The 27287-nt window shown below is 43.6% G+C and overlaps 1 protein-coding gene across 3 annotated transcripts; it reads left to right on the top strand.

Moving 5' to 3' along the window:
* The first annotated feature begins 224 nt into the window (after positions 1-224).
* Positions 225-6459, top strand: LOC132208606 (uncharacterized). Of its 3 annotated transcripts, XR_009444740.1 has the most exons (3): positions 225-308; positions 419-513; positions 5511-6459. XR_009444740.1 is itself a non-coding variant. In XM_059644075.1 (2 exons), the coding sequence occupies exons 1-2, from the start codon at positions 2599-2601 to the stop codon at positions 5715-5717; spliced, it is 639 nt and encodes a 212-aa protein (XP_059500058.1). In that variant the 5' UTR covers positions 2304-2598; the 3' UTR covers positions 5718-6459. The 3 variants fall into 3 exon arrangements, 1 of the variants encoding a protein (XP_059500058.1); XR_009444739.1 differs by lacking the exon at positions 225-308 and having other exon boundaries at positions 321-513; XM_059644075.1 differs by lacking the exons at positions 225-308; positions 419-513 and adding an exon at positions 2304-3030.
* The last annotated feature ends 20828 nt before the right edge of the window (positions 6460-27287 follow it).

Here is a 27287-nt window from a genome sequence, read left to right as displayed (position 1 = left end):
GGGAGGGAATTTGTTGGTTATACCGGGATACAGGGTCAACAGCGAAAAGTGGGAGTCACTGGATTGGGAATCGCGGGATAAAGACACGTAACTGGGTCAGAGAATGGGGACAGCACAGCGAGGCTCCCTGTGGTACTCGCCTTGGACCGCCCCGCTTTTGGGCAGGTCTGAGTTCAGTTTCCGGAAACTGCAAGTTCTGTGAAGTGGGCGGGACTAAATTTGTGATTGACAGGTAGGGGGTGTTTTTCAGTCCAGAAACAGCCTCTGCTCCGCCTTTTCTTGGTGAATGTTTCCCTGCAGTCGAGTTGGTGAGTGTTTAGAACTCTGTCGGTTTCCCGGTAATGTAGGTGAACTGTAGGTCACTGTGTGTTAGATCATATCGCCAACCCTCTCTCATCCCCTTTCTCCCAATCCCCAGTTACACGCTGCTGACTCAGGGAGCTCTGGCGGATGCGGGGCTGTGGTCAATCTCGGCGCTGGTTTCGGTTCACAGAAGACGGTTTAGTTTTTGAGGTAATGACAGATCGTTCTGCCCAGCAGGACAGATTCTAATGTTGTCAGCAGGGACCATACAGCCCTCACAGACTGGGGTTAGTTTCTTTCCAGCAGAACAGACCGAGGAAGGGTCATCGGACCCGAAACGCTATATCTTCTTCCCAGATGCTGCCAGACCTGCTGAACTTTTCCAGCAACTTCCGTTTTGTTGTAGACTAAGGGGGGGACATGACTGACATGTATAAATTTATGAGGGAAATAGAGAAAACAAGAACAAATCTTTCTGCTTAGTGGTGGAATCAGTATCGGGCGACATGGATTGATGGTAAGCGGCGGGAAGTTTTGATGAGTTGAGCGGATTTTTTTCACTCAGATAATGGGGGGAAACTGAAACTCACTGCCTGGCAGCCTGGTCGAGCTAGAAATGGTCATAACATTTCCGGAACTATTGAGATGTATAAAATAAACACGGAAAGAACTGGGATGCTGTAAATCAGAAACAAAAAAGAAATTGTTGACAACATTCTGCAGATCTGGCAGCATCTTGGAGAGAAATCAGAGCTCAAGTTTCGGATCGAGTTTTTGAAGCCAGGATGTAGAAACCCCAATGAGGAAAGAGGGGACCTAACTTCAGACAACCAACGCGGACAAGTGCTTGAAGTATCAGCGGGGAGAATTTTGCAGGCAGTTATCAGAACTCTTTTGAAAAGATTTGGGATTGTTATGGAAAAGGACAAGGATGGACCTGTAATCAAAGTTCTAACTTGGTTGATTTTAATAAGATATGATTTGGCCATAGTGCACAGGAAGTAGATACTTTCAGGTACATGTGCAAGAGGGAACATAAATGGAGAGATAAGGAGAGCTCTAAGGGAAATATGAATTGATACTGCCAAGTGAAATGAAGCAAAATGCTCTGTTGTTTTACAGGTAGACATATGGTTAAAGGATAAGGGGGAATGTGTAAGGTCCATTAAGGACCACAGAGGTATCTGTGCGTAGAACTAGAGAGTGTTGGCCTGGGTCGAAATGAATACTTTGTGTCAGTGCTCACTAGTGAAATAGATGAATCAGGGAGAAGGTCTGTGATAGAATGTGAAGAAACTATCACAGAGAGAGAGAGGAAGTACTGAGTAGTCTGGAAGGTTTAAATGCAGGTCAGTATCCAAGGTCAAGTGAAATGTCTCCTGTGATGTTAGGATGAAATAGCAGGGTGCTTGCAAGGTTCTTAATTCCCCACTAACCACAAAGGGACCCTTCTGAAGGGCCACCGGACCCAAAACGTTAACTCTGTTTTCTCCTTCGCAGTTGCTGCAAGAAGTGCTGAGCTTTTCCAGCAACTTTGTTTTTGTTCCCAATACTTTTATTTAATCTCTTTGGACATCAGCAAGGCTTTTGGGAGACTGAAAGCAAAGCTAAGTGCGCATAGAATCCATTGAAATTTAGCAAATTGGATCCACAATTGGCTGAGGTTCAGGAAGCAGAGAGGTGGGTTTTTTCTTGTTTCTAACCGCAAATCTGTGCACATTGGTGTGGCAGAGTGGCCAATGTTGGGCCCTTATTTTTGTTTTAGGTAAATGCCTTAGATTTGAATGTATGAAGGTTGATCAGTTAGTTCAGATGATGCAAAAGTAATAGATGGTAAATAATGAGATGGATAGCCTTAGTTTACAGACAGGCTGATCAGTGGTAAATGGAATTTGATCTAGATTCGTGAATAGCAATACATGGACAAGTTATCCTGTCCTTGAATTCATTTGTTAATCAAACAGTTTGTGATTAGTTGATTAGCCAGGGGAGGAAGGCTATTTCCTTTTCCCATCAACATACACCATGACACAGTCCTGGATTGTAAATGGGGATTTTGGCTGTAAGACAATTTTGCTACATGTTGCTCACTCCACAGTTAGACCTCAAATGAGAGGCTCTAATGTATGGTGCTGCAAATTATGAGGAACGAAAATCACATTTTGGCTTTTATTGCTCATCAATTTGCTGTCCCCTAAATCTTGATCATCTCTAATAGAAATCATGCAAACATGAACATGAGGAAAGAGGCCACCATTTTAGCAGGAAAACAAATGTGTAAAGCTAAGAGAGCAAATGATGACAGTAAATTTAAGAGACGTACCAGAACCAACATTTGCAGTGTCGGCACCCTCCCTGGATTCACTCCCTGTCCCTTCCTTTGCTGCAAGTGAACAGTTTCCCCACCCTACCACTCAGGAAGACGAAAGAAATGGAAAGGAAGGAGACATTGCTTTGCTCCCAGATGTTGCACAGAGGAGGAGGTTTCACTGGAAAGACAACATCTGCATTGTGAGCCCAGGACTGAAGCAGCCAATAGGAATTGCTGTGCTCCGTGGTGATGTCTCAGGTTTCAGGCACGTGGACACGGGAGCCCCGCCCCCACCTATTGTTCCCCTCCTGCTGCCAAGGTTTCCGGGGCAACCAGCGGGCGGCTCGAATCAGAGCGAGAAGCTGCTCGGGATCTGCCCCTCCCCCTCCCTCCGGCGGCAATTGCTGAATCAGAAGGTGACCATGATCAGCCTCTGACTGTTCTGTCTGTTTATGGTTTGCCTGTTCTGTCTGTGGGGAAAGGTATGGACCATGTGGAGGCAAAGAAGGAAGACCATGGAGGAATTTGAAAATAAGGATGGGGCTGAACAGCGGGCCTTAGATTGTTTGTTATGAAATGTTTGTTGGTGAGATGTGGCCAGTGCTGCCTGGATCAGCATTTATTGCCCATCTCGGGTGCTGTGGAGAAAGAGCTGCCATGGACCATGTCTATAATCTTTGACTGCCTATTATGCTGGGGACCAGGCAAGTCAGCGTTTCTACTGGACCTGAAGCCTGTCAATTTCGGATGGGTAAATCATGTTAGACAAATCTGCAAAAGTGTTTTTTGAAAATGTAACTGATAGAACCCGGTGGATGGGGTCATTTGGATTTTCTCAAAGCTGGTGATAAAGTCCCACTTAAGAAGTTAGTGTGCAAAATTAAAGTTCATAAGATTGTTGGGAATTTACTGGTGTCGATTGTGAATTGGTTAGCAGACAGGAAACAGTAGAAATAAATGATCTTTTTTCAGTGTCTAAGGCTTTGACAATTGGGACACCACAAAGATCAGTGCCCTTGGACCTCATGTGTTCAAAGTGTACATCAATGATTTGTATGTGCGAATCCAATGTACTATTTCTAGGTTTGTTGACACAAAAGAAGGGGGATTGTGAGTGAGCAGGACATAAAGAGACTTCAGAGTAATTTAGATGATTTGAGTGAGTAGCAAATGCATAGCAGATGCAGTATCAATGTGAAGTTATCCACTTTGGTACCAAATTCAGAATGGCAGAGTATAATTCGAGTGGTGGTCAATTTGGAAATGTTCATGTACAAAGGGACCTGGGTGTGCTTGTACACCAGTCATTCAATACAAGCTTGTAGGTGCAGCAAGCAGTTAGGAAGGCAAATGGAACTTTCTCCTTCATTTCAAAAGGGTTTGAGTATGGCAGCAAGGTGGTCTTACAGCAGCTGTGTTGGGTTTTGTGAGGCCACAATGAAATCTATGAGCAAGTTTGGTCTCCAAAACAAAGAAACATTATTCTTGCTGCAGGCAAACAGCAATTTCTTGTGTTGCTGAGTGAGGGACAAAAGTTATCACTGACCATGAATCAAGAAGAAGCTCCAGTTGCTGTCTTGGTTTCAAGTCAGATTTGGAGATGATATCACTTGTTGACAACACTTTAAAGCATTTCCCAAAGCGGGAAGTGGGTGATGTTCCCTCACTTTTGCTTCATTTCCCTCTGGCAAAACAAGACAGAGTCTGAGGCACTGTTTGGTTTAGGCATACCCACTGCAGGGCTCTGCTCCCCACCCCACCACCTCCCCCTGCTACACACACTAAGAAAGGAATGATGTGGATAAAGTAATCCAAAAGGTGTAGTGTGAAATACAAGACAAAATAGAGAGAGGTAGTGTTAGAGGAGCTGGAATCATTGAAAGTGGATGAGTCACCAGGCCCAGATAGATAGTTCCCTGGCGTGTTGAAGGAAATAGCAGATGTTGTGAGGATTAATTTTCAATCTTCACTTGACTCAGGTGAGGTGCCAAGGGGCTGGAGGAATGCAAATGTGGTGTTGTTGTTTAAAACAAGTACAAAGGAAATGCCATACAACTATAGGCCAGTCACTCTTACTTTGGTGGTGGGCAAACTGTAAGAATCAATCCTGAGAGATCAGAGAAACTGTCAGTTAGAAATGCATGAACTTGTCCGGGATAGTCAGCATTGCTTTGATGAGGGAAGGTCATACTTGAGCAATTTGACTGAATTCTTTGAGAAATTGGTAAGGAGTCTCAGTGTGGGTAGTGAAGTGGATATTGTTTTCATAGATTTTGTGAGGATATTTGACAAGATCCCACACAGCAAACTGGTCAAAAGTAAAAACGCATGGATAACAGGGTAATGTGTTGAATTGGATCCTCTGTTTACAGTGCTCTGACATATTTCCAGTTGCAAGTTCCAGCAGGAGACTGTAATATAGGAAGCAGTGAAATTGTTTCAGAGCTGAGCATAATGGACTATTCAGCAAATTTTGAGTTGGTACTGCTGTGTTCTGTTATCTGTGAGAGTTTGCATGGTCCAGGGCTGATGTGACTCCTTTAATCTGGCTCTGAATTCATGTTCACCATTGCTGTATTTCATTTCTACTGTCCTAGATCTTCTGTCTGCAATTGTCTAACTTCTGTCCCTGCATTTTAGCTCTGTTTTGTGTTTTACTGTTACATCTGCTAATTGTGCCTTAATTAGACTTTCACCACTGCCTATCCCCTGACCGTGTGCTTTTGACTGACCAACTTGATTTTCTCACAGAATTGTTAATAGTCAGAAATTGTTTTTAGTGTTCTGCTATCAACTTCTACTCTGCAAATTACAAGATTCATCCAGTTCACATTTTATAACCTACCATTTTGATTTTATGGTTTCTGTCTCACTCTCCTTGTTTCATCCAAATCAGCTGAACATGGTTTTCAGAAGAGGAGATTTTGCAGTTTACAAACTGAAACCAAACGTCACTCAGGATCTGAGAGAGTTACCAAACGTATCACAACCTGAATACAACAGAATATTGGACATGGAAGGAGAAAGCACTGTTCCCAGTGGGGAGAAACTGGTTCTTTTTTGGGTAAGGCTTCAATCAATCATCTGGCTTATCAGAATGTAACACACTCATAATGATTAGAAGCCATGGAGATGAGGGGATTGTGGTAAAGACTTCTTTCATCCATCAGTACTGAAAAATCATCAGCGTAGTTACACCAGGAAGAAGCCATTCACCTGTTCTGAGTGTGGAGAGAGACTCACTCAAATCATCCACCCTGCTGACACACCAGAGTGTGGCAAGAGGCTGTTCACCCCCACAGAGTGTGGAAAGAGATTTATCAATTCTTCAAACCTGGTGACACACCGGCAAGTTCACACTGATGAGTGACCTTTTAAATGCCCAGTCTGCAGGAAGTGCTATGAAAGGTCTGGGGAACTAATGCTCCATCAATGTGCTCACACTGAAAGAGACTGTTTGGGTGTCCTGACTGTGGGACAACATTTCAGTGATCATCTCGGCTCACTGTATACCATTACGTTCACATTAGGGAGAAGCCCTTTACCTGCTCTGACCGTGGGAGGGAAGTCAGTCAGTCACCCCATCTGCTGAGGCACCAGCACATTCACACTGTGCAGTGACCATTCACCTGCCCCAGCTGTGGGAAGGGAATCACACAGGTGTCATATCTGCTGAGTGACCAGAGAGTTCACAAGAAACTGCAGTGATTGGGCTTTACTATTAACCGCGTTCAGGAATTAACCAGGTTCATTGTGATCTGTTTCTGCTGATATTAATAACCACCTGTTCAGGTATATGTTAATGTAGATACGTATCAAATAAACCAGTTTTGTGTAAAATACAATGTTTCATCTTCTTATTGTCTCTAACACAGGGGATTCCCTTTCAATTGCTGTCCCACTCCCCTCCACCCTCACCTTTAACAAGAAGTATGAAAGCTCCATTGTCACTGAGATGAAGACCATCTGATCAGTTGCCTCTGCCCAGACTGGGAAAATTGCTCTGGAAAATGGGTCTGATTTTCCACCAATGTATTTACTCACAGAGGAAAGACCATTCAGGTGCTCTTGTTGCAGGGCTGGCCTCAGGCAATCGTCTGTCTCACTGCGCATCAGTGTGTTCACACAATAGGGAAGCTGTTCACTTGGTCTGAGCATGAGAAGATTCACTCAGACCTTTCACCTTCTGAGACGCCAGTGAGTTCATTAGTGACTACAGGAGTTGGATTTCCTGTTAATCAGATGCGAGACACATTCATTTTCTCATTTTGTCTTTTTTCTACTGGTGTTAATAAATTCCAGAAGTTTTAAATGCAAATATTCAGAATAAAAACTCACATGAATTAGCTTAGTGTTAAACCCAGTGTGTTGAGTCTTTTTCATAGCTCGAACACAAGTGAGTCCCTTTTGAAGGCTCTCCCTCTTTCTTCTCATGACACGGGTGAGACGTTCAAGGAGCTGAGACCCCAGTACAATTGAGACAATCTGATTGGCTGCCTCTGCTGCTCCCCTCCCTTCCTCGAACTCATTGGGTCAAACTGCTTGTCAAGTGCTTCTAGCCTGACCCCGGATCCCCAGCTTTCTCCAGTTTCTCTCCTGTCAGAGCTTGTCTTGCCCATGAGGCCCATGTTCGTTCCACTGACCTATTCTCACGAAACATATTTGCTAATAATGTTAAAGTTCACTGTCCCTTAAAATTTCATCTTCCCAATTTTTTTTGAAAAGCCTAGATTTCATGGTATTTGCAAAGACTTGAACTTGGTGTTCACCAAAGAGCTGTTCTCGGTCCCTCCTATTTCTCGCCTACACGCTGCCACTTTTAAACATCATCCAGAAGCATTTTGTTAGTTTTCACATGGTCACTGACAACTACCCGTTCTAACTCATCACCAGCCCTGTCTATTCCTCTATTGTTATTCAATGATCCCACACCTAATACTGGAAAAGCTGAAATGTCCTCCAGGGAAACGTTTGAAAGAACAATCCATTTTCTTCAGTTACTGCTACACATTCCATTCTCAAAATCTGAACCTGTAACTCTTTCCTGAGAGTAAGGCTGAACTACACTGCTCATAGTCTCAGTCACAGATTTGACATGAAGATGAATTTTCAATCACAAAACCATCCTTTCACTCACACCAGATATTCTAATTTCCATAAAGCCAGCCATCTCCACCTCAGCCCAGCTCATCTGACCCTGAAATCCTTGTCTGTACCCATGTTAAACTTGATAATTGCAATGCATTCCTGATCACCTTCTCACGTTCACCCCAGACCCGTGTGGAAATGTGAGATCTCCCAAAATCTGTGTTCTGCAATTCCTGTTGACATTCCCACTAAACTGTGTGAGTGCAGTCACTCCAAGCTTAAGTGGTCTGACTGAGGCATTGACTTCCAGTTTTGGAAGTCATGAGCGTGCACCATCCCTGGAGGCCTGCACAACCGGAATGAAAATGAGAGGGAATTCTGGTCCTGTTCACCCAACGCCCTCTTTGTTCCCTGAGAGTGTTGCTGCTCATTTCCCTTGCTGTGTTGAACTCTCAGGTCTGCATGCAGCAGCAGCAGTGTTTGCTCGTGGGACCTTGGTGCTCTGCTGGATCTTTTTTAAACCTGTTCTTGTAGTGAATCTGTTAATCTTGGCCCTCGTTGGCTGAAATCTAAATATTCGAGCATTTATACAATTTCATTTCTCCACTCCAGTCTCTTCCTTCCCTCTCCCTTGTCTGCTTTGAATTCTCCACACATTGTGTGCAGGAACAGACTGAAATCAATGAGATAATGTTTTTAGTGGGGTCATGAGAACTATGAAGAATGCAGAAGAATTAACTGAATTACTGTTAATTTTCAACCTATTTAAAATAACCTTTCTTCAGTTTAAATGTGTTGAATATGGAAGGAACGCTTTAAAGTTTCAAAATTTGTACATGTGAAGGAAGAAAAATTGAACAAGTCCTTTTGCACTCTTGAAATGTCAGAACTGTCTGTCTCCTTGTTTGTTTGTGGTGCTGTGTGACCAAGTTAATCCCATTCTATAATTATTTGGTGGATTTCCTCCCCTGGTTTAATTACACCCATAATAAATAAGAAGAACATAAGTAGATGCAGTAAATTTTACTTATTTTAAATAAAATAATTAGTTTTTAAAGCCCAATCAGGTAGTAGGGAAGGTGATGTGTTGTGACTTCAGGATGTGGGAACTCCTGGAGACTGGTGTGATCCCAGACTGATATATCTTCAATAAGCATCTGCGGCTAGAGGAACCTCAGCCCATAATCATTGAATTAGATGTTATATTACAAATGCTGCAAAATATCAGGGAGAAAGTTACCTGGACAGTTTGTTCCAGGTGATAGTCACAGCTCATAGGTATTCTCATCTTATTTGGTCCATGGTTAGGGGCATGAAAATACATAAGGCAGGTTTGGGGATTTTCTTACATTTCTAAGAACAGCATTTGAAATCTAAATACAGGAAAGTGTGACAGTATGGAGAAACTGGGTTTGACTGTAGCGGTATACTGGCAGACCTTCAAGAAGACATTTACCAAATCTTAGCAACAATGTATCCCAGTCAGAAAGTGACTAAATAATGAAGTTAAGAATACTTCCAAATTTAAAGAAACACTGCACCCATTTACAAAGGTCAGTGGTAGGTCAGAAGATTGTACAAATTTGAGTGAACAAAGAATGATACTAAAGAACAGGAAGAAAGAGTGTTATTAAACTAGGGAGGGTTCAGAAGAGATTTACCAGGATGTTGCTAGCATGGAATGTCAGTTACAGAGGAAGACTGGATACGCTGGGACTGCTTTCTCTGGCGCATTGGATGTTGAGGGGTGACCTTATTGGGTTTATAAAATCAGGATTAATGGTAGGTGCCATTTTCCAAGGATGGGGGTTTCAAGACAAGCGGGCATATTTTTAAGGTGAGAGGAGAAAATTTTTTAAAAATACGTTTTCTAACATGGAATGAACTTTCTGAGGAAGTAGTGGATGTCAGCACAGTTACACTGTTTAAAAGACACTTAGAAATGTATTTCCACAGGATGAGGGTGTCGCTGACTCGGCAGCATTTATTGTCCATTCCTAAACAGTTTAGAGTCAACCACATTGCTGTGGGTTTGGAGTCATATGTAGGCCAGACCAGGAAGGATGGCAGTTTCCTTCCTAAAAGGACAGTAGTCAACCAGATGGGTTTTCCTGACAATTGGCTATGGATTCACTGTCATCATTCGCTTCTTAATTTCAGATATTTATTGAATTCAAATTCCACCATGGGCCACGGTGGGAATCAAACCCAGGCCCCAGAACATTCTCAGGGTCACTGGGTTAACAGTCCAGCGATAATACCACTAGGCCATCACCTTCCCAGTGGGTGGGGGGGGGGGTGGGGGTTGTGCACTGATTCTCAATCCCCAGGACTCCCTGGGTCACCACAGTCTAATCAGAGCACACAATATGCCTGATAGCAAAGTGTGGAGCTGGATGAACACAGCAGGCAAGCAGCATCTCAGGAGCACAAAAGCTGACATTTTGGGCCGAGACCCTTCATCAGACAATATGCCTGACTTTGCTGTCTGTTGAATCAAATTAACAGAAAATACAACCAAGTTCCGTCCTTAACAAGCTCTCCTGTATATTACAAATACGAGAACAGAGTTAGTTCTCATATCAGTTTTCTCACTATGCTCAAGCGAAGGTGAGATTTGAATTCCTGATATGCAGAAACAAGAATCCTTTCAATGTCTCAGATAAGTAAATATCATCAAGAATGCCAGAGTCAACGTCCCAGCAGTCTCAGAGAAAGGGAAGGTGAAATCATCCCATAAGCTGCTCATGTGCAACTTTCAATTCCCAACACCCAACTTCAGGACTCTGATGTTCTCAGTGGCATTTCCTGATGGGAAACCTGCAAACTGCACACAAGTCAGGTAGGTGTTGAACCTACAAACCTAAGATCTGCAGTCAGATGTGTTACTCATTACACCATTGACCTGCTAGTGCTCACATGCTGCAGAGTTGTGGTGTGAACAGGAACATCACCATCACTGCTGCACTTCAGTGGCCCCCACTTTGAGATTAGGTGAATTTCACTGGCAAAAAAGAAACACATTTGTTCTCAGGTAGTTGCTTCAGTATGCCCTTCTATCTGTGCTGGAACTTTCTGTTATTTTACTCACGGTCAGCCACTCCAGTGAAATGTATTTTCAGGCTTTGAGTCATGGTTTACTCAAATAGATTATGGATGATCTGGTAATTCTCAACACCACTCTCCTGACTTTCCCCGCTAGAGTCCCTTACTGATTAGAAATCTGACTTAATGTGCCAGTCTCGACAGCTCTCTGCAGTCAAGAATGCCACAAATTCATAACTCTCAGAGAGAAGAAATTCCTCCTCAGCTCTGTCTGAAATGTGTGAACCTCGTTCTGAGATTCTATTTTCTGTTCTAAGATTGTCCCAGAAGGGGAAACAACTTTGACAAGAAGCTGTCAAGCTCCTAAGAGAAGCTTTCTAGTTATTAGTCTATTAGTCTTGTTTCAATATGAGCAGGGCTTATGTAGTCCTGTGGCCAGTATTTAGGAGCAGCTAAATACTCAGGAGTGGACAAATATGTGATTTGTTCCCGGTGTAGCGTGTTGATTTCATCTCTGAAGTAAAACCCACAGTGATTCAGATGGAGTTACACTGTTTATGCTGTTGTCACTGTGAAGAATTCCTGGGATTTATCAGTTTGTACAAGAACAACAAATCCCTGAATGAGGACTGAACCTGGGAAAGGGCTGTGAGAGCACCAAATCCTAACCACTAGACGAGCAGGGAACACAACATTAATTCGCCTCTCAAGGCCATGGGGAATGGAATTGGGGCTGTGAAGGAAACAGAAACAAAAGATGTGGCTGGGACAGGTATGCAGCTGACAAAGAAACAAGTTGAAACAAACAAAGAGAACAGAATAGGGGGCAGCATTCACACACTAATTGTTAGTCTCGATGGTGAATCCAGAAAACTGTAAAGTGCTGAATTGAAAGGTGTGCTGCTTTCTTGGAGCTGACATTTAGCATCATTGGAAGAGTGCATTGAGCCGATGACAGAAATATCAGTGTGACAGCAATATGGAGCATTAAAATGTAGAACTTTCTCCAACAGGTTATGGATACTAAGGACCAACTATACATTTTAAAACTGCAGTGTTAGATTTTTGTTAAAGTCTTCGAGCAATTTGGAATAAGCATCAGTCCTCTTTGCATTGAATGGTGGAGGAGTCGAAAGGGATTAAGTTCACTCTTTTTGCTGATGGAGATTCAGTGAAAAGAAAGTTTAGGTAAGATTAATAATTAGAAAGCTTCTCTTGGAGATTTTTGTATCTTTTTCTATGAATATTTCAATAAAACTGTGTTTGATAGCCTGGCCACTGCTTGAGGTATTGGGGCTAATATGGGAAAGAAGCAAATGTCTTCAGATACCAGGAAAATGGCTTGGGTAATGAATTTCAATCGAACTTGATCAAGAGCAGGGATGTGTTGTCACAGTTATACAGGCATTGGTGAGGCTACAGCTAGAATGTTCAGTGCAGTTTTGGTCTCCTTTTCTGAGGACGGGTGCTCTTGCTCTCACGGGAGTGAAATGAAGGTTTACCAGGCCAATTCAAGTGATGGCAGGACTGACATATGAGGAGATATTGACTGGGTTAGGATTGTTTTCGCTGAAGCTCAGTTTCTTTGAGGGGCGATTTCATGGAGACTTATAAAATTCGAACAGGACGAGACAGGATAATTGCAGGGAGGGTGTTCCTGATGGTAGATGTGTTCAATCAGGGGTCACAGTCTGAGGATTCGGGGGAGACGATTTAGGATGGAGATGAGGAGACATTTCTGCACCCAAAGAGTGGTGAGCCTGCGGAATTCATTGCCACGGGAAGTAATTGATGCTAAAACAATGAATGTATTCAAGAGGCAGCTAGATATAGCGCTTGGGGGAAATGAGATCAAAGGTTATGGGGAGAAAGCAAGATTAGGCTATTGATTTGAATGATCAGCCATGCTTGTGATGAATGGTGGACCAAGCTCAAAGGGCCAAATGCCCTCCTGATCCTTCTATCTTCTCTGCTTCTATCTTCTGAACAGTTAAACTTATTTTGACTGAAGTAAGGTAATAAAATTAATTATGCGCCTAACATTTAATTGAAGAGGACATCCTGCAATTAATCAAATATGCTAGTTACTCTCCAGTTAGAAACCGATGATTGAACAATGAGGCTTACAAATTTGACCTACAACAGTCAAAGAACATGATGCATTTCCAAGTCAGGACAGTGTGTGGCTTGGAGGGGAAGTTGTAGACACCATTATTTCCCAAGTATCTGGTGCCCTTGACTTTCTGGGTGATCAAGTTATGGTTTTGGAATGTGCTATCTCAGGAGCCCTGGTCAGTTGCTTAAGCTGGTGGTGTTTGTACTGCTGCTTCTGGGTACCAGGTGACAAAGTCATTCCTGCCAACCTCAAATATACATACTGGGAAAAGTAGGCCATTCAGCCCCTTGAGCCTGCTTTGCCATTCACTCAGATCATGTCTGCTCCTGTATCCTCCAAATAACCTTTGATTCCATTCACAAAAATCTCTGATCCCTGCAGTTGACAATTCTAAGGTGACCTCAGATTACTTCTGCTTCACAGCGATGACTGTGATCAACATGGGATGATCAATGACATGGCTAAGATTGTTTGTGGCCAGGAATTGAATCACACACTGTTGATCGCTGCATGGGTTTCACATACAGGACACATGATTACAGATTTCTTTAACCCAGTCTCTGAGTGTCTGATTAGTGTAGTTTGACCCCAGAAGGCTCTCACATTACTCACTGAGCCTGTGTCCTCAGACACGAACAGCCACTTACTCTGCCCACTCCAAGTTTGGTAGAAACTGTTTCCTCAATTGCAGTTTGAGTCATATCTCAGCCCTTTAATCAAGGTGATTCCCCCAAACCTTCATTCCTTTTTGTTCCTTGTGATACTGTCGACCCTATCAGTTCTGAGCTTCCACACATTCCCACCCAGTTCTTTCTGTATGCTCCATATTGAAGTGGTGAACTGTTCTCTAAGTGAACCAGGGATGTGCCAGGAGATGATGGGAGGCTCGTGCATTTCCAATGTCAACCTCAGAAGAAGGAAGATGCAGGAAATCACTGCTCATGGAGCATGAATCCTGAAATGTTGGGGAATGCTGCCGAGATGGAGGATGCAGAAGCAGGCGAGGATGATTAATTACCTGGTCAGACTTTCATGCTGGAAATCATCAGCACCATGTTTCTCACTGCCACACGGGAGAATATCAAATTGCAAATAAGTCAGGTGGGAATAGATAATAATGAGGTGTAAGTGCATGCAAACAGGAGTCTCACTACTTACCACCAAGCTCTTTGTCTCTGTTAAAATCTTGGGTGGAAAATTTGACTTTTCAGTCTTTGACATTGAGAATTTCATTATTGAAGTCGCACCATATTTTCCCAACAGCTTTACATAATGTTTGCTGTGGGACACATATTAGGTCTTGACGCTGAAAGTGACGGAAAGATTGGGTTTTGTTTTTAAGTGATCACAGGACCTTTGCTGGATACCAAGAGGAAGAGAGACACTCTCTTGTCCACAGGAGTAACCGAAGTTTGGGAACAGAAAGAATCCCGAGTTAGAAAAGAGAAGAGCCCTAAACATGCAGCAGTCATCAACAGGACATCACTTATTCTCATCGTATCTTCCAGAAATTGAGGATACACTGTTTCAAATTACATTCATACATTTTGATTCAATAGAGTATGTAAGTTCCAGTCCAGATTTGGGATTAACAACATCAACAGAAATAAAACACAACTTTCAGCATGAACTCTGTTGTAATTAACAGCAGCAACAGCACAATCCATCCCCTGCAGTTGCTTGTGAACTCACTGACATGTCTGTAAGTGACATGACTGAGTAAGTTGCTTCCTACTCATGAAGCAAATGAACACCCTCTTCCCCGATGTGACTTTGCTGGTGACTCAGCAGTGTCCTCTGCTTTTACATTCAGAGTATATTCAGAACATTCAAAATGGCTGTTATCTGTGTGAACAGGCTGATAGGAATTTAGGTCAGATTGGCGAGTGAATGCTTTTGTACACAGAGAGCAAGGAAGCGGCCTCTCCCCAGTGTGAATCTAATGATATTTAATGAGGATCCATGAGTGTCTAAATGACCTCCAGCAGTGAGAGCACAAAGCTGTTTCTCGGTGTGAACAAGCTGGTGTTTGACCCAGTTTATCCTTTAAAGCTGTTCTCACAATCAGAGCAGTTAAACAGCCTCTCATCAATGTGAGACCTAAACCCCATCTCTTCTTCCGCAACATTGATGACTGTATCAGCACTGCCTTGTGCTCCCACGAGGAGCTCAAACAGTTCATCCACTTCACTAACACCTTACACCCCAAACTTAAGCTCATCTGGACCACCTCTGACACCTCTCTCTCCTTCCTGGGCCTCTCTGTTTTCATCTCTGGCAACCACCTGGAAACCGATTTCCATTTCAAGCCCACTGACTCCCACAGCTACCTAGAATATACCTCCTCCCACCCACCTTCCTACAAAAGCGCCATCCCTAATTCCCAATTCTTTCGGCTCCGACGCTTCTGCTCCCAGGATGAGGCAATCCACTCTCGTACATCTCAGATGTCCTTGTTTTTCAAGGACCTCAACTCCCCCCCTTCAGTGGTGGAGAATGCCCTCGACCATGTCTCCCTAATTTCCCGCAACTCATCCCACACATCCCCTCCCGGCAATAACAATCAAAACAGAATCTCTCTCGTCCTCACGTACCTCTCCACCAACCTCCAATCCAACACATTATCCTCCGACACTTCCGCCATCTGCAATCTGACCCCACCACCGAAGACATATTTCCCTCCTCAATCTTATCTGCTTTCCGGAGGGACCACTCACTCCAGGACCCCCCTGTCCACTCCACACTCCCCCCAGCCCCGCCACACCCAGAACTTTTCATTGCAACAGCAGGAAGTGCTACCCCTGTCCTTACACTTCCCCCATCACCTCCATCCCAGGCCCAAAGAAGACTTTCCACCTCAATCAGATGTTCACCTGCACATCTGCTAATGTGGTAGACTGTATCCGCTGTACCCATTGTGGCTTCCTCTACATTGGGGAAATCAAGATGGAGGCTTGGGGACTGCTTTGCAGAACACCTCCGCTCGGTTCACACTAAACAACTGCACCACCCAGTCGCAAACCATTTCCACTCCCCCTCCCATTCCTCAGATGACGTGTCGATCCTGGGCCTCCTGCAGTGCCAGAACGATGCCACCCAAAGGTTGCAGGAGCAGCACTTCATACTCTGCTTGGGAACCCTGCAACCCAACGGTGTTAATGTGGATTTCACAAGCTTCAAAACCTCCTTCCCCCTACCGCATCCCAAAACCAGCCCAGCTCTCTGACCTGTCCTTCCTCCCACCTATCACCTCCTCCCACCTCAAGCTGCACCTCCATTTCCTACCTACTAACCTCATCCTGCCCCCTTGACCTGTCCGTCCACCCCGGACTGACCTATCTCCTCCCTACCTCCTCACCTACATTCACCTCTCCTGGCTCCATCCCAGCCCCTTTAATCCCCCTTCCCCTCCCCCATTTCTGAAGAAGGGTCTAGGCCCAAAACAGTAGTCTTCCTGCTCCTCTGATGCTGCTTGGCCTGCAGTGTTCATCCATCTCGACACCTTGTTATCTCTCATCAATGTGAACCAGCTCGTGCCCCAGCAGCTGGGACAGAAAATTAATCCCTTTCCCACTCACAGAGCAGGTTCTCCCCAGTGTGAGGCCTTTGATGGGAATGTAACATTGACTGTAATGTAAATCCCTTCCCAAACATGTGGCAGCGGAACAGCTTCTCCCCAGTGTGACTGAATTAGTGAATCTCCAATTGAGATGGGTAATTGAATCTCTTCCCACATTTCCCACAATTCCACTGTTTCTCCAAGGTGACCATGTCCTTGTCTTTCTCCAGGTTGAGCAATCAATTCAAAACTTGTCTACACACAGAACACATCTGAGTTCATCGACTGCAGCACTGTCATTCAGGCACTGTGACTGCATAAAGCTCTTTTCATCATCAGTTTACTGTCACCCACTCATGTTGCATCTGTCTCAGTGCTTTCCCAGTCATTTCTCTTTCCTCATTCAAAGGCAGATGATACACAGGTCCTGATAAATTGAGAAATCCTGTCAGATTTTGAAGTGATGATTGGCTTGATTTGCCATTTCGAAATTTTCCCCGACAAGTCTCCTTCAGAAAGAAAAGCCTTCCCGCAGCCAGCACCAACACCTGCTGCACACCTTCCTGACCAATAAATGTTACACATGGTTAGTGATAATGAAAATTAACATTTTTGAACCATTCCTGTATATTCACTGTAGGTGAAGTATAATTTCTAACGCAGACCCTTCTCTCACGTCACCCTGGTGCATACTGTGTGGTTACAACAGAGGCAGAGACAGGCTGCTCATACCCCTGCTCCCACTGCTCATGTGCTTTTGATCTCCATGTTGTACGTTTGCCAAATACTGTTTTATCTTTAGCAATGTTGAAGAAACCTAAACCTGCAGATTCACTTCCAGTCAGGAACGGATCATTGATTTACGCTAATCTCTGATTTGAAGCACATTTCCAGCATTCACCGTTGTACTTCCCCTGACTCTAAACCCAGTTGGAAACGAGATTCTGTTCCGTGTCAAGGAGCTGTGAGCCATGGAAGACAGTAGCTGGGACACATTTCTTACACACAGCAGGATTAACCCACACCGTGGCTTGGTTGTCAGTGAAGAGAGACGTGAAAGATTAAAGTGCCATCTGACCCCCTCAGTGTGACCCTGAAGGATTTGCCCCGACTGAAGCTCTGTTGCTGCCATTCGATTGCCCCCCTCACCCTCCCTCCCCCACCCTGAGATTGTCCTTTCTGAACTCCAGGTGCTGTTCAACCCTGAGGACAAATACAACAATCTACAGTGATGTGTTTGAAGCAAAGCTGATTTATTTTAAACTTTAGCCCAATTTGAGAGATTATAAACATCATCAGAAACAAACTCCAAATTTCAGAACAAAACTATCAGAAAATTACAGCACAGACTAAGACTATCTTTAAAAATGTATTTGTGAGATGTGGGTGTCGCTGGCTGGCCAGTATTATTTGGCCCATCATGTTTGTGTTCGTTGAGATTGAAACACACATGTTTACAGCTTTCTGGATTCACCATTGAGAAGAGCAATTTCAGGCTGTGAACTCTGCCCCTATTTGTTTGCATTTCTTGTTTCAATTTGTTTCCGTGTTTTCTACACACCAGGTTCCAGGCACATCATTTTTAAAACAAAAACAGTGAAATTGTTTCAACATTGAGCATTTTGTAACCCTCATTCACAAATTTGCGTCATTATAGCTAAGCTGTGATCCTTTCAGAGTCCAAAAATGTGCAGGTTAGGTGGACTAGCCACGCTAGATTGTCCCCTAGTGTGCAGGTTAGGTGGATGGGTTAACCCTGGTAAATGCTGAGTTATGGGAGTAGAGAGTCAGTGCAGTGATGGGCCGAATGACCTTCTTCTGCACTATAGGGATGAGATTCTAACCAGTTGTGATCATGGTCACATTTTCCTCATGACAGCCCACACATCACCAGGTTCATTCAGCTCAGGCTGTCATGCTGCCTTTGTGTTTTTGTGGATTGGTACTCAGACATTTTATGGTTTACACAGTCTATTTGAAGGTAAGAGTGAATTTGTAACTAAAGATCACTTGCAGATTAGGAAATATTTCTGCTGCTGGCATCACTCACAAGGATCGGGAAAATAAAGGGTCATTCACAAATCTTACAGAACGCAGGTTGTAATTACCAGGCCAGACTGAATAGCATAAAACTCTTTTCTAAAGAAAAGAGGAGGCCAAGAGTTAACCTGATACAAATTGGAAGCTTTGTCCCTGTGAAATGAAGTCATTGGATCTGAAACAAAAAATGGGAATCAGTTCTGAGGAAGAGCAATGCGACCTGAAACATTAAACATTAATTAATGTGCTGAAACATCCCTTTACCCAAATTCATCAATCAGTCAAATTCACTCATTTATCAATCCATCCAGGATTTTCCCATTTCAGCAAATTACAGAAATGTGAATCTTAGGTCAGTAGTTGGGAAATTATTGGAGAAGATTCTTTGGGATAGAATTTACCAATTTTTGGAAAACATGTTCCCTTATTGTTGGACTAAAAAAGAACAAAATGTGAACAGTTTTTGATGCCACTTATGAATGACTTAACATTCATTTTACACATGTATAGCGCTAAAAAGTGTAATGTAATTATTTCAGTGAAATTAATGTGATCATACAGTGAAAAAAATCATTAAAAACTAACTACAATGAATGAGCTGAATAATATGTGATTATTGTACCAGTTTTTGCATTGATAATTCAATCTTATTTGATGCCTGTAATATTTTATGCTATTAAGTGTAACTCCACAAGGATGTCAGAAAAAGAGCTTTAGTTGCAGCTTCATGGACCTAAGGAATACTTGTACACAGAGTTGGATGATTGCACTGGAAACTGTTAAATACACAATGTCAGTGCGGACATGAAAAATAATTTCCTTTGCAAGGTGTTCCTCACTCAGAATAATTAGAAATTTATTGTGATTATGAAACTACCATTTAAAAGATAGTTACTGTGATTGACTGAAAAAAGTTATATTTTACTTAGAAAATTAGACTAAGCAATGTACAGGTTGTAAATGTGTTTATTCAACAGAATATCTAGATTGTTCCAGGAGCTAATTATACATACACAACTCATAATAGCTTGAAAAATACATAGAAACAGTGATTATGAATTGAGAAAGACATGACAGTTGCATCGGGCAGTTCAAATGTCTCACTATATTGGCAACATGTTTATGTTGTTCAAACAGGCAGCATGTTTGTCAAAGCAGCAGATTTTCATTTTGGCATGTACGTCTGTTTAACTAGAATCCGTTCTGTTCTCATTGTAAGAAGCTCTTGTTGTTGTGTGCGATGGACTGTCACTAACAGTGTAATTTGCTCGATCAGCTTTCCTTTGTCTGCAAATCAGGCGGCCAGTAAACTATACACCTGCTTTTCACAGTCGAAGCACAGAATCATTTCTGAGCGAATAAGCGGCAGATCACAAAGTTACTTCACGGAGAAAAATTTCTAGCACACATCATCATCAGCATTTTCTGGTAAGATTTGCTGTACAATTCTGATCTCTACCTGTAAAACTGATGATACCTGTGTTGCTTGTCATAACCTGTGTTATGAGCTGTTTTTATACAAGTGGTTGTTTCATTATGAATCTGCCAAGTTCACATTCTCCTTTGACTGTAATTCTGTGAGATTACTGATTCACAGAATATTTTAATCTGCAGAAAGTAATGTTCAGCCACGTGCCACTCCATAATCCCAAAATGCAATTGTGAATCTTTCTCGATCTCACTTGAAATGTGTGATGATCTCTCGCTATTCTTGTCTATCTGTGACTCCGTCTCTGTCACTGTGTCTATCTGTCTCTCTTTGTCTGTCTGTCCCTGTGACTATCTGCATCTCTCTCTTTCTCTGTCACAGATAGACAAGGACAGAGAGAGAGATCATCACACATATAAAGTGAGATCGAGAAAGATTCACAAGTGCATTTAGGGATTATGGACACGCATACACAGGAACACACAGGGACAGAGAGCACGGGCGGGTGCACAGAGAATACAGAAGGACAGAGCGAAAACGAGAGATAGAGACAGTGTCACAAATGTAGGATGAAGATAATGACAGCCTTAGGCAGGGAGAAATGGAGAATAAGACTAACACTGTGTGTAACACCTTTATAACTCCACCCCTCCACCATTTGTTCAGAAGGACAGAGCTGTGCATTATTTCCAATATTCCCATCAGAGATCACTTAGCACTGTTTCCATAGAATTCAGAGTATGCCTACAGTATGGAAACAGGCCCTTCGGCCCAAGAACTCCACTCCGACCCTCAGAGCATCTCACCCAGACACATCTCTCTGCAACCCACCTAATCTCCACATCCCTGAACACTGTGGGCAACTTAGCTTGGCCAATCCGCCCAGCCAGCACATGGGAGGAACCAGAGCACCCGGAGGAAACCCACGCAGCCACAGGGAGAACATGCCAACTCCACACAGACAGTGTCTGTCTCTTTCTCTCTCTGTCCCTATGTGTATCTAACTCTATCTTGATTGTTGTGTCCATCTGAGACTCTATCTCTCTCTGTTTCTGTACCTGTGTTTATCTGTCACTCTTTGCCTGTCTCCATGTGACGATATCTCCCCCCACACCCCTGGCCCTGTGTCTGTGTTGGTCCTGATGTTAATCTGTGACTGTCTGTCTCTGTCTCTGTGCCTATCTGTGTCTCTGTTTTTCTTTGTCTACTTGTGATTCTGCATGTGTCTGTCTGTCTGTCTATCTGTCTGTCTCTCTCCCTCTCTCTGTGTGGATCTCTTTATCATTTTGATTTCTGGGAATTTGCAAATGATACTGACCACCCCCTGGTCTGAGCATGGCAAACTCATAGCTGGTCATCACGTACTGGTCCAAATGTCTTCACTGTCCTGTCTAGGATGTTGCTCTCATTCTTCATTTGTCCCTGCGTAAATCTGTCATTATCTTCATCTTACATTTGTGACTCTTGCTCTCTATATTGTGCTTGCTCTCTCTCTGTCCCTCTGTGAATCTTTTTGGTCTCTCTCTGTCCCTGTGTGTTCCTGTACATTTCTGTCCATATCCCTGAATGCAGCTGTGAAACTGTGTCTGTCTCAGTTCATGTGTGATGATCTCTCTCTGTCACTGTGTCTATCAATTTCCCTCTGTCTCTGTATCTCCCTCTGTCTCTCACTCAGTCGTTTTGTGTGTGTGTGTGTGTGTGTGTGTGTGTGTGTGTGTGTGTGTGTGTGTGTGTGTGTTCTCCCTTTCTGTCCCTATTTCTCTCTCTCCCTTACCACACCCTGCCCCCCCAAATATCTACAAATATCTCTTCCTCCCTCACTACATAAACTCTCTAACTGATGTGACAGTTACAAGTATATTCATCCTCTCTCTCTCTCTCTTTCAATGCAGAGGGTCAGGATTGTGTCCCACAGCAATAACAATGGAAGCAACATTCCAACACTCGTTCCCAGCAACTATATGACCCCTCACCACTGAAAATGACCAGGTGACAGAAGCATTTGGAATTCATCTGCCAGCCACCTGCATGTGTCCCTGCAAGAGGCACGATATCCTGACTGTGATCAAGATGGTTGCTCCTTCCCTGGCACTGTGTCTCATCCAGGAACTCCCTCCTAACTCACGCTCTGGCCTTCCCTAATCTAGTTGGACTGCTTTGTGTCAGTGAAACCAACCACCATCACCTTTCTGAGGGCAGGTACTGAAGGGAAATGACTGCTGGCCCATCGAGTGTCCCTCAGACCCCACAGAGCAACTTCAGACCAAATCTGTGCTAATTTCGCTGCTCTGTCTCTGGGTGTATCTTTGAGCCTCCCTTTGTTCCTGCATGCTTCTATTTCTCTTCTTCTTCCAGTTTCTTCATGGGATATGAGTGTCTATCGGTCGGTGAGTGAACCCTCTGCAAACCATGTGGTGTAGCTCACCCACAGTGTTGTGAAGATGGGATTCGAGCCCAGTGACAGGGTCAGAATGGGGATATCATTTGAAGTCATTGCGCTCTGAGTCTGGAAGCAGAGATTGGACATGGGGATGTTCCAGGCATGGACTGCTGTTGTCCATTTGGAAATAGTGGTTGCTGTTTTGGGAAATCATTTTTGGAAGGAGGTGCTGAATAACCCTGAATGATACTTGCAGAGATGTTGCAAATGATGCATAGGTCTGTCCTTCTGAACTGATGGTAAAGGGCTAGAGTAATTAAGGTTTTATACACTGTCTCTCTTATTCTCCATCTTTCCCTGTGTAGAGCTGTCATTGTCTTCATCTTATGTTTGTTTCTTGTGCTCTCTCTCTCTCTGTCACTCCGTGTTCTTTGTAAATCTCTCCGTAACTCTCTGTCCCTGTGTATTCCTGTAAATCCCTCTCTGTGGCCCAGAATGTCGCTGTGTCTCATTTCATATCTGTCATAATTTCTCTGCCCTTGTGTCTATCTGTGACACTCCGTCTCCCCGGTGTCTACCTCTCTCACTGTGCACGTGTCTATCTGCTTCTTTCTGTGTCTTGGTGTCTATCTATGACTCTCTCTGTCATCCCTGTGTTGATCTATTTGTGTCTCTTTCTCTGTGCCTGTGTCTACCTCTAGGTCTCTCTCATCCCTGTGTTGATCTGTGTGTGTCTTTCCATGTGTGTATGTCTATCTCTAGCTCTCTCTCTCTCTCTCTCTCTCTCCCTCTTCCTGAGTAGACTTGTGTCTCTCTCTGTCCTTGTGTGCATTTGTGATCCTCAGTTTCTGACATGACCTGTACTGTGTTTCTCTCTTTCTATCCCCATGTATATATTTCTCTTGTCTCTCTCACTACCGTGTCTCTGATTCTCCCTGCCCCAATGTTTATTTATTTTAATCACATCTGGGATGGAAACATTTCTGGCCAGGCCTGCATTTCTTGCCCATCACTGACTGTGCAGAGAGCTGTGGGCCTGGACTCCATGACAGGTCAAACCAGACAACGAGCATTACTGAATCAAGTGTTTTCTTTTTCCCAAACAGTGACAATGGATTCAACATCATCGTTGCATTCTCAGCTCTGAATTCTTTATTGAACTTAAATTCCACCCTCAGTTGTGGCTGGATTTGAACCTGGGTGCTCTGGACTTCAGCTGAGTTTGTGTGTTAGTGGCATTGATAATACGATGAGGCCTATTTCTCGGTCCTTTCGGATTTCATGGTTTGCCTCTTATGTACCTGTGTGTTTCTGTGACTGTCTCTGTCCCTGTGATTATAATGTTGTGATTGTGTTGAAGGATCTGCTGGAGACTGTGTGCTGAGAGTTCCCCTACGATTATCCAGGATTGCAGTAAATGAGGTCTTTCACTGGAATGAGGCTGCAGTTGCTATTCTGACTATTCCCCAGCATTCCTGAAAAGTGGGAACTGGGCACAGTGAGACTGTGGGGGAGATGCACTCAGAAAGCGTAGCAGTGAGTCATTGGTAAGGTTTCGGCATCTGTGTCTCCTTGTCTTTGTGTCTTTCTCCTTCTCCAGCGTCCAATATTCTTCTACTTCCTTCATGGGATATGAGTGACAATCAGTCAGGATGTGAACCCTTTACAGTCCATGAGATGTAGCTCACCCACAGTGTTGTGAGGGTGGCACTTCATGGATTCAGACCCAGTGACAGCATTGCAATGGGAATATCGTTCGGAGTCAGTGTGCTCTGTGTCTGGGAGCAGAGAACAGGGATGTGCATGTTCCCAAAAGGGTGAAAGCAGTCAATCTTGGAATAGTGGGTGTTGTTGTGGAAGATCATTTTTGGGAGGAGATGCTGTATAATCCTGAGTGATCCCTGTATGGACCTTGAGATGATGTGCAACTCTATCCCCCTGTACTCATGGTAAAGGGGAGCGAGTGTCTGTCTCATTCTCCATTTCTCCTTGTGATAACAGTGTCATCATTTTCATCTTACCTTTGCCTCTCTCTCTACCTATCTCATGCCATTTCTCTTTGAATCTGTTTGTCTCTGTTTCTGTGAATCTCACTCCATGTTGCTGAATGTAGCTTCGATGTCTCTGTGATCAGTTCATAAGTGTGATAATCTCTCTCTGCCTCATGTGTCTATCTGTGGTTCTGTTTGTGTCCCTATATATATCAGTAATCTCTCTATGTCCCTGCGAATATCTGTTTCTTTCATTTGTAGATTCCCTACAGAGTGGAAACAGGCCATTCAGCCCAACAAGGCCACACCAACCTTCAGAGCCTCCCATTCAAACCCATCCCTCCATAACCCACCTGTTATACACATTGCTGAACAATTTAGCACGACCAATCCACTTACCCTGCACATCTTTGGACCGTGGAAGGAAAACTGAGCACCCGAAGGAAGTTCCGCAGACTTGGAGATCATGTGCAAACTTCACACAGTCACCCAAGGGTGGGATTGACTTGGGTCCCTGTCGCTGTGAGGCAGCAATGCTAGCCACTGAGCCACAGTGCCTCTCTGCCTATCTCTCTGATCCTGTTTCTATCTGTTTCTCTCACTCAATCTGAGGCTATGTCTCTCTATGATTCTCTCTCTCTTTCTCTCTCTCTCTCTCTCTTTCCGTGTGTCTATCTGTGATTCTCTTTGGCCTGTCTCTGTGTGTATTTGTGATTTTCTCTGACACCGTGCCTATCTGTGTCACCCTCTCTCTCTGTCTTTCTCTCAAATCCTGTGAAAATCTGTGTCTCTCCCTCCCTCGCTATATAAACTGTTTAATTGCTGATATAATTACAAGTGTAATCATTCTCTCCCTCTCTCCGACTCTGTGTCTTTCTGTGTGTGTGTCTCTCTCTGTCCCTGTGACATGATGTGATTCTGTCGCTCTATCCCTTTCTCCACTGCCTGTATCTCTTCCCCCGTGCCTGTGTCCATTTGTGACTCTATATCTCTCCGTCCCTGTGTGTGTTTGTGATTTTTCAGTCTCTGACCTTGTCTGTACTGTATTTCTTTCTGTCCATCCCCTTATGCATTTGTCTCCTGCCTCTCTCACTGTGGTGTCTCTGATTCTTTCTCTGTTTGTTTTTTAATCACATCACCATCTCTGGCCAGTATTTCTTGCCAATCCCTGATTACACAGAGAGCAGTCAAGTGTCAACCACATTTCTGTGGGTCTGGAGTCATACATAGGCCAGACTAAGTAATGGACATTAGAGAACCAGATGTGTTTTTACAACAATTGAAATTGGTTTCAAAACTATAATTACACTTTCATAATTTCGGATTATTTATTGAATTTAAATTCCACCACCTGCTGTGACAGGATTTGAACCTGGGTCACCAGAACATTAACTGAGTTTCTGCATTGACAGTATTGATAATACAATGAGGCCTATCTCTCTGTCCCTTCGGATATCATGGTTTCTCTCTTATGTACCTGTGAGTTTCTATGACTCTCTCTCTCTGTCACTGTGATTATAATGTTGTGATTGTGTTGAAGATTCTGCCGGAGATTGTGCTGAGGGTTCAAGTATGATTATTAGGATTGAGGTAAGTGAGGCCTTTCGCTGGAACGAGGCTGCAGTTGTTATTCTGACAATTCCCCAGAACACCTGAAAAATGGGAGCCAGGCATTGAGACCTGAGGACTGTAGGGGAGATACATTCAGTCAGTGTAGTAGTGAGTCTTTGGTAAGCTTTCTGTATTGTTCCCTGTAAAGTGCCATTCTATATTATAACAGCAATACAGAGTTATCAACATTAACCACATTTCCCTGTGGTTCACAATCCAGTTTAGTGAATTGATAATCAGACAGTGTATTGGTTGGAGTAAGATTCACTGATTACAATAATTATGTGGGCAATGTGATGTGTGCAGCTGTAGCATGTAAGAACACTTACAATCTGTATGGGGCTGAGCACGTTAGGAAAAAAAATGTTTGCAATCTTATGAATTTGGCTCAGTGTGTCTGAGGAAGGCAATCTAATGGTCTGAATAGTTTAAACCTGCTCATTTGGATTGTTTTAAAATCACTGCCTGTCTCTCTCTGTAACATGTCCCTGTGTCTATTTGTGACTCTGTCTCTGTCCCTGTCCCTCTCCGTCTCTCTGTCCCTGATTCTATCTATCTATGTCTCTGTTTCTGTTTCTCCCTCTTTGTCCCTGTGTCTATATGTGTGTGTGAGTGTGTCTCTATAGCTATGCTGCACACTGGCTCAGTGGTTAGTGTTGCAGCCTCACAGCACCAGGGACGTTTCCTCCAGGTGCTCCGGTTTCCTCCCACAGTCCAAAGATGTGTCGGCTAGGTGGGTCGGCCATGCTAAATTGCCCATAGTGTTCAGGGGTGTGTGGGTTATAGGGGGATGGGTCTGGGTGGGATGCTGCAAGGGATGGTGTGGACTTGTTGGGCCGAAGGACCTGTTTCCACACTGTAGGGAATCTAATCTTTTCTCTGGCTCTCATGGTCTTCCTCTGCTTATCTCTGACTCTGTCTCACTCTGCCCAATGTGAATTTGTGATACTCTTCTTTCCATCTCCTATTCCATTGGGCTGTTCATGTCCATGCTTTGAATTTGGTTTGGAAATAATCTGCTCATGCAGAATGAAAAGTCCAGACACTATTCAAGATTACGCCATGAAAGTAACACTATGTTCGTCCTTCACATTAATTACTGCAACTCACAGTTATCATAAAGATACCAGGACTTAATTTATATTTACTTTAAGTAAGAAATAATTTCTGTTCTGTGTGTCCCTGTGTTCGTGTGATTATTCCAGTCCACTTTGTAGTGTAATGTTGTTGTTGTTCTGTGCTGTTCTTCCAGAGTGTATCTAGATTAGCACAGAATGGACGACTCATGATTACTGATTTTAAGTCTGTCATAATATTGCAAGGTGTGTAACGTTGCACACAACAGTTTATCCCCTGTGTGTGCCTCTGATTCACACCTAGTCAGTCCCTTTGTGTATCTGTGACCATGGGCGTT

Source organism: Stegostoma tigrinum, unplaced genomic scaffold (genome assembly GCF_030684315.1).
Source record: "Stegostoma tigrinum isolate sSteTig4 unplaced genomic scaffold, sSteTig4.hap1 scaffold_49, whole genome shotgun sequence".
NCBI lineage: Eukaryota > Metazoa > Chordata > Chondrichthyes > Orectolobiformes > Stegostomatidae > Stegostoma > Stegostoma tigrinum.
Note: the sequence above shows the minus strand (reverse complement) of the source record. Positions and strands in the feature narration are given on the sequence as shown.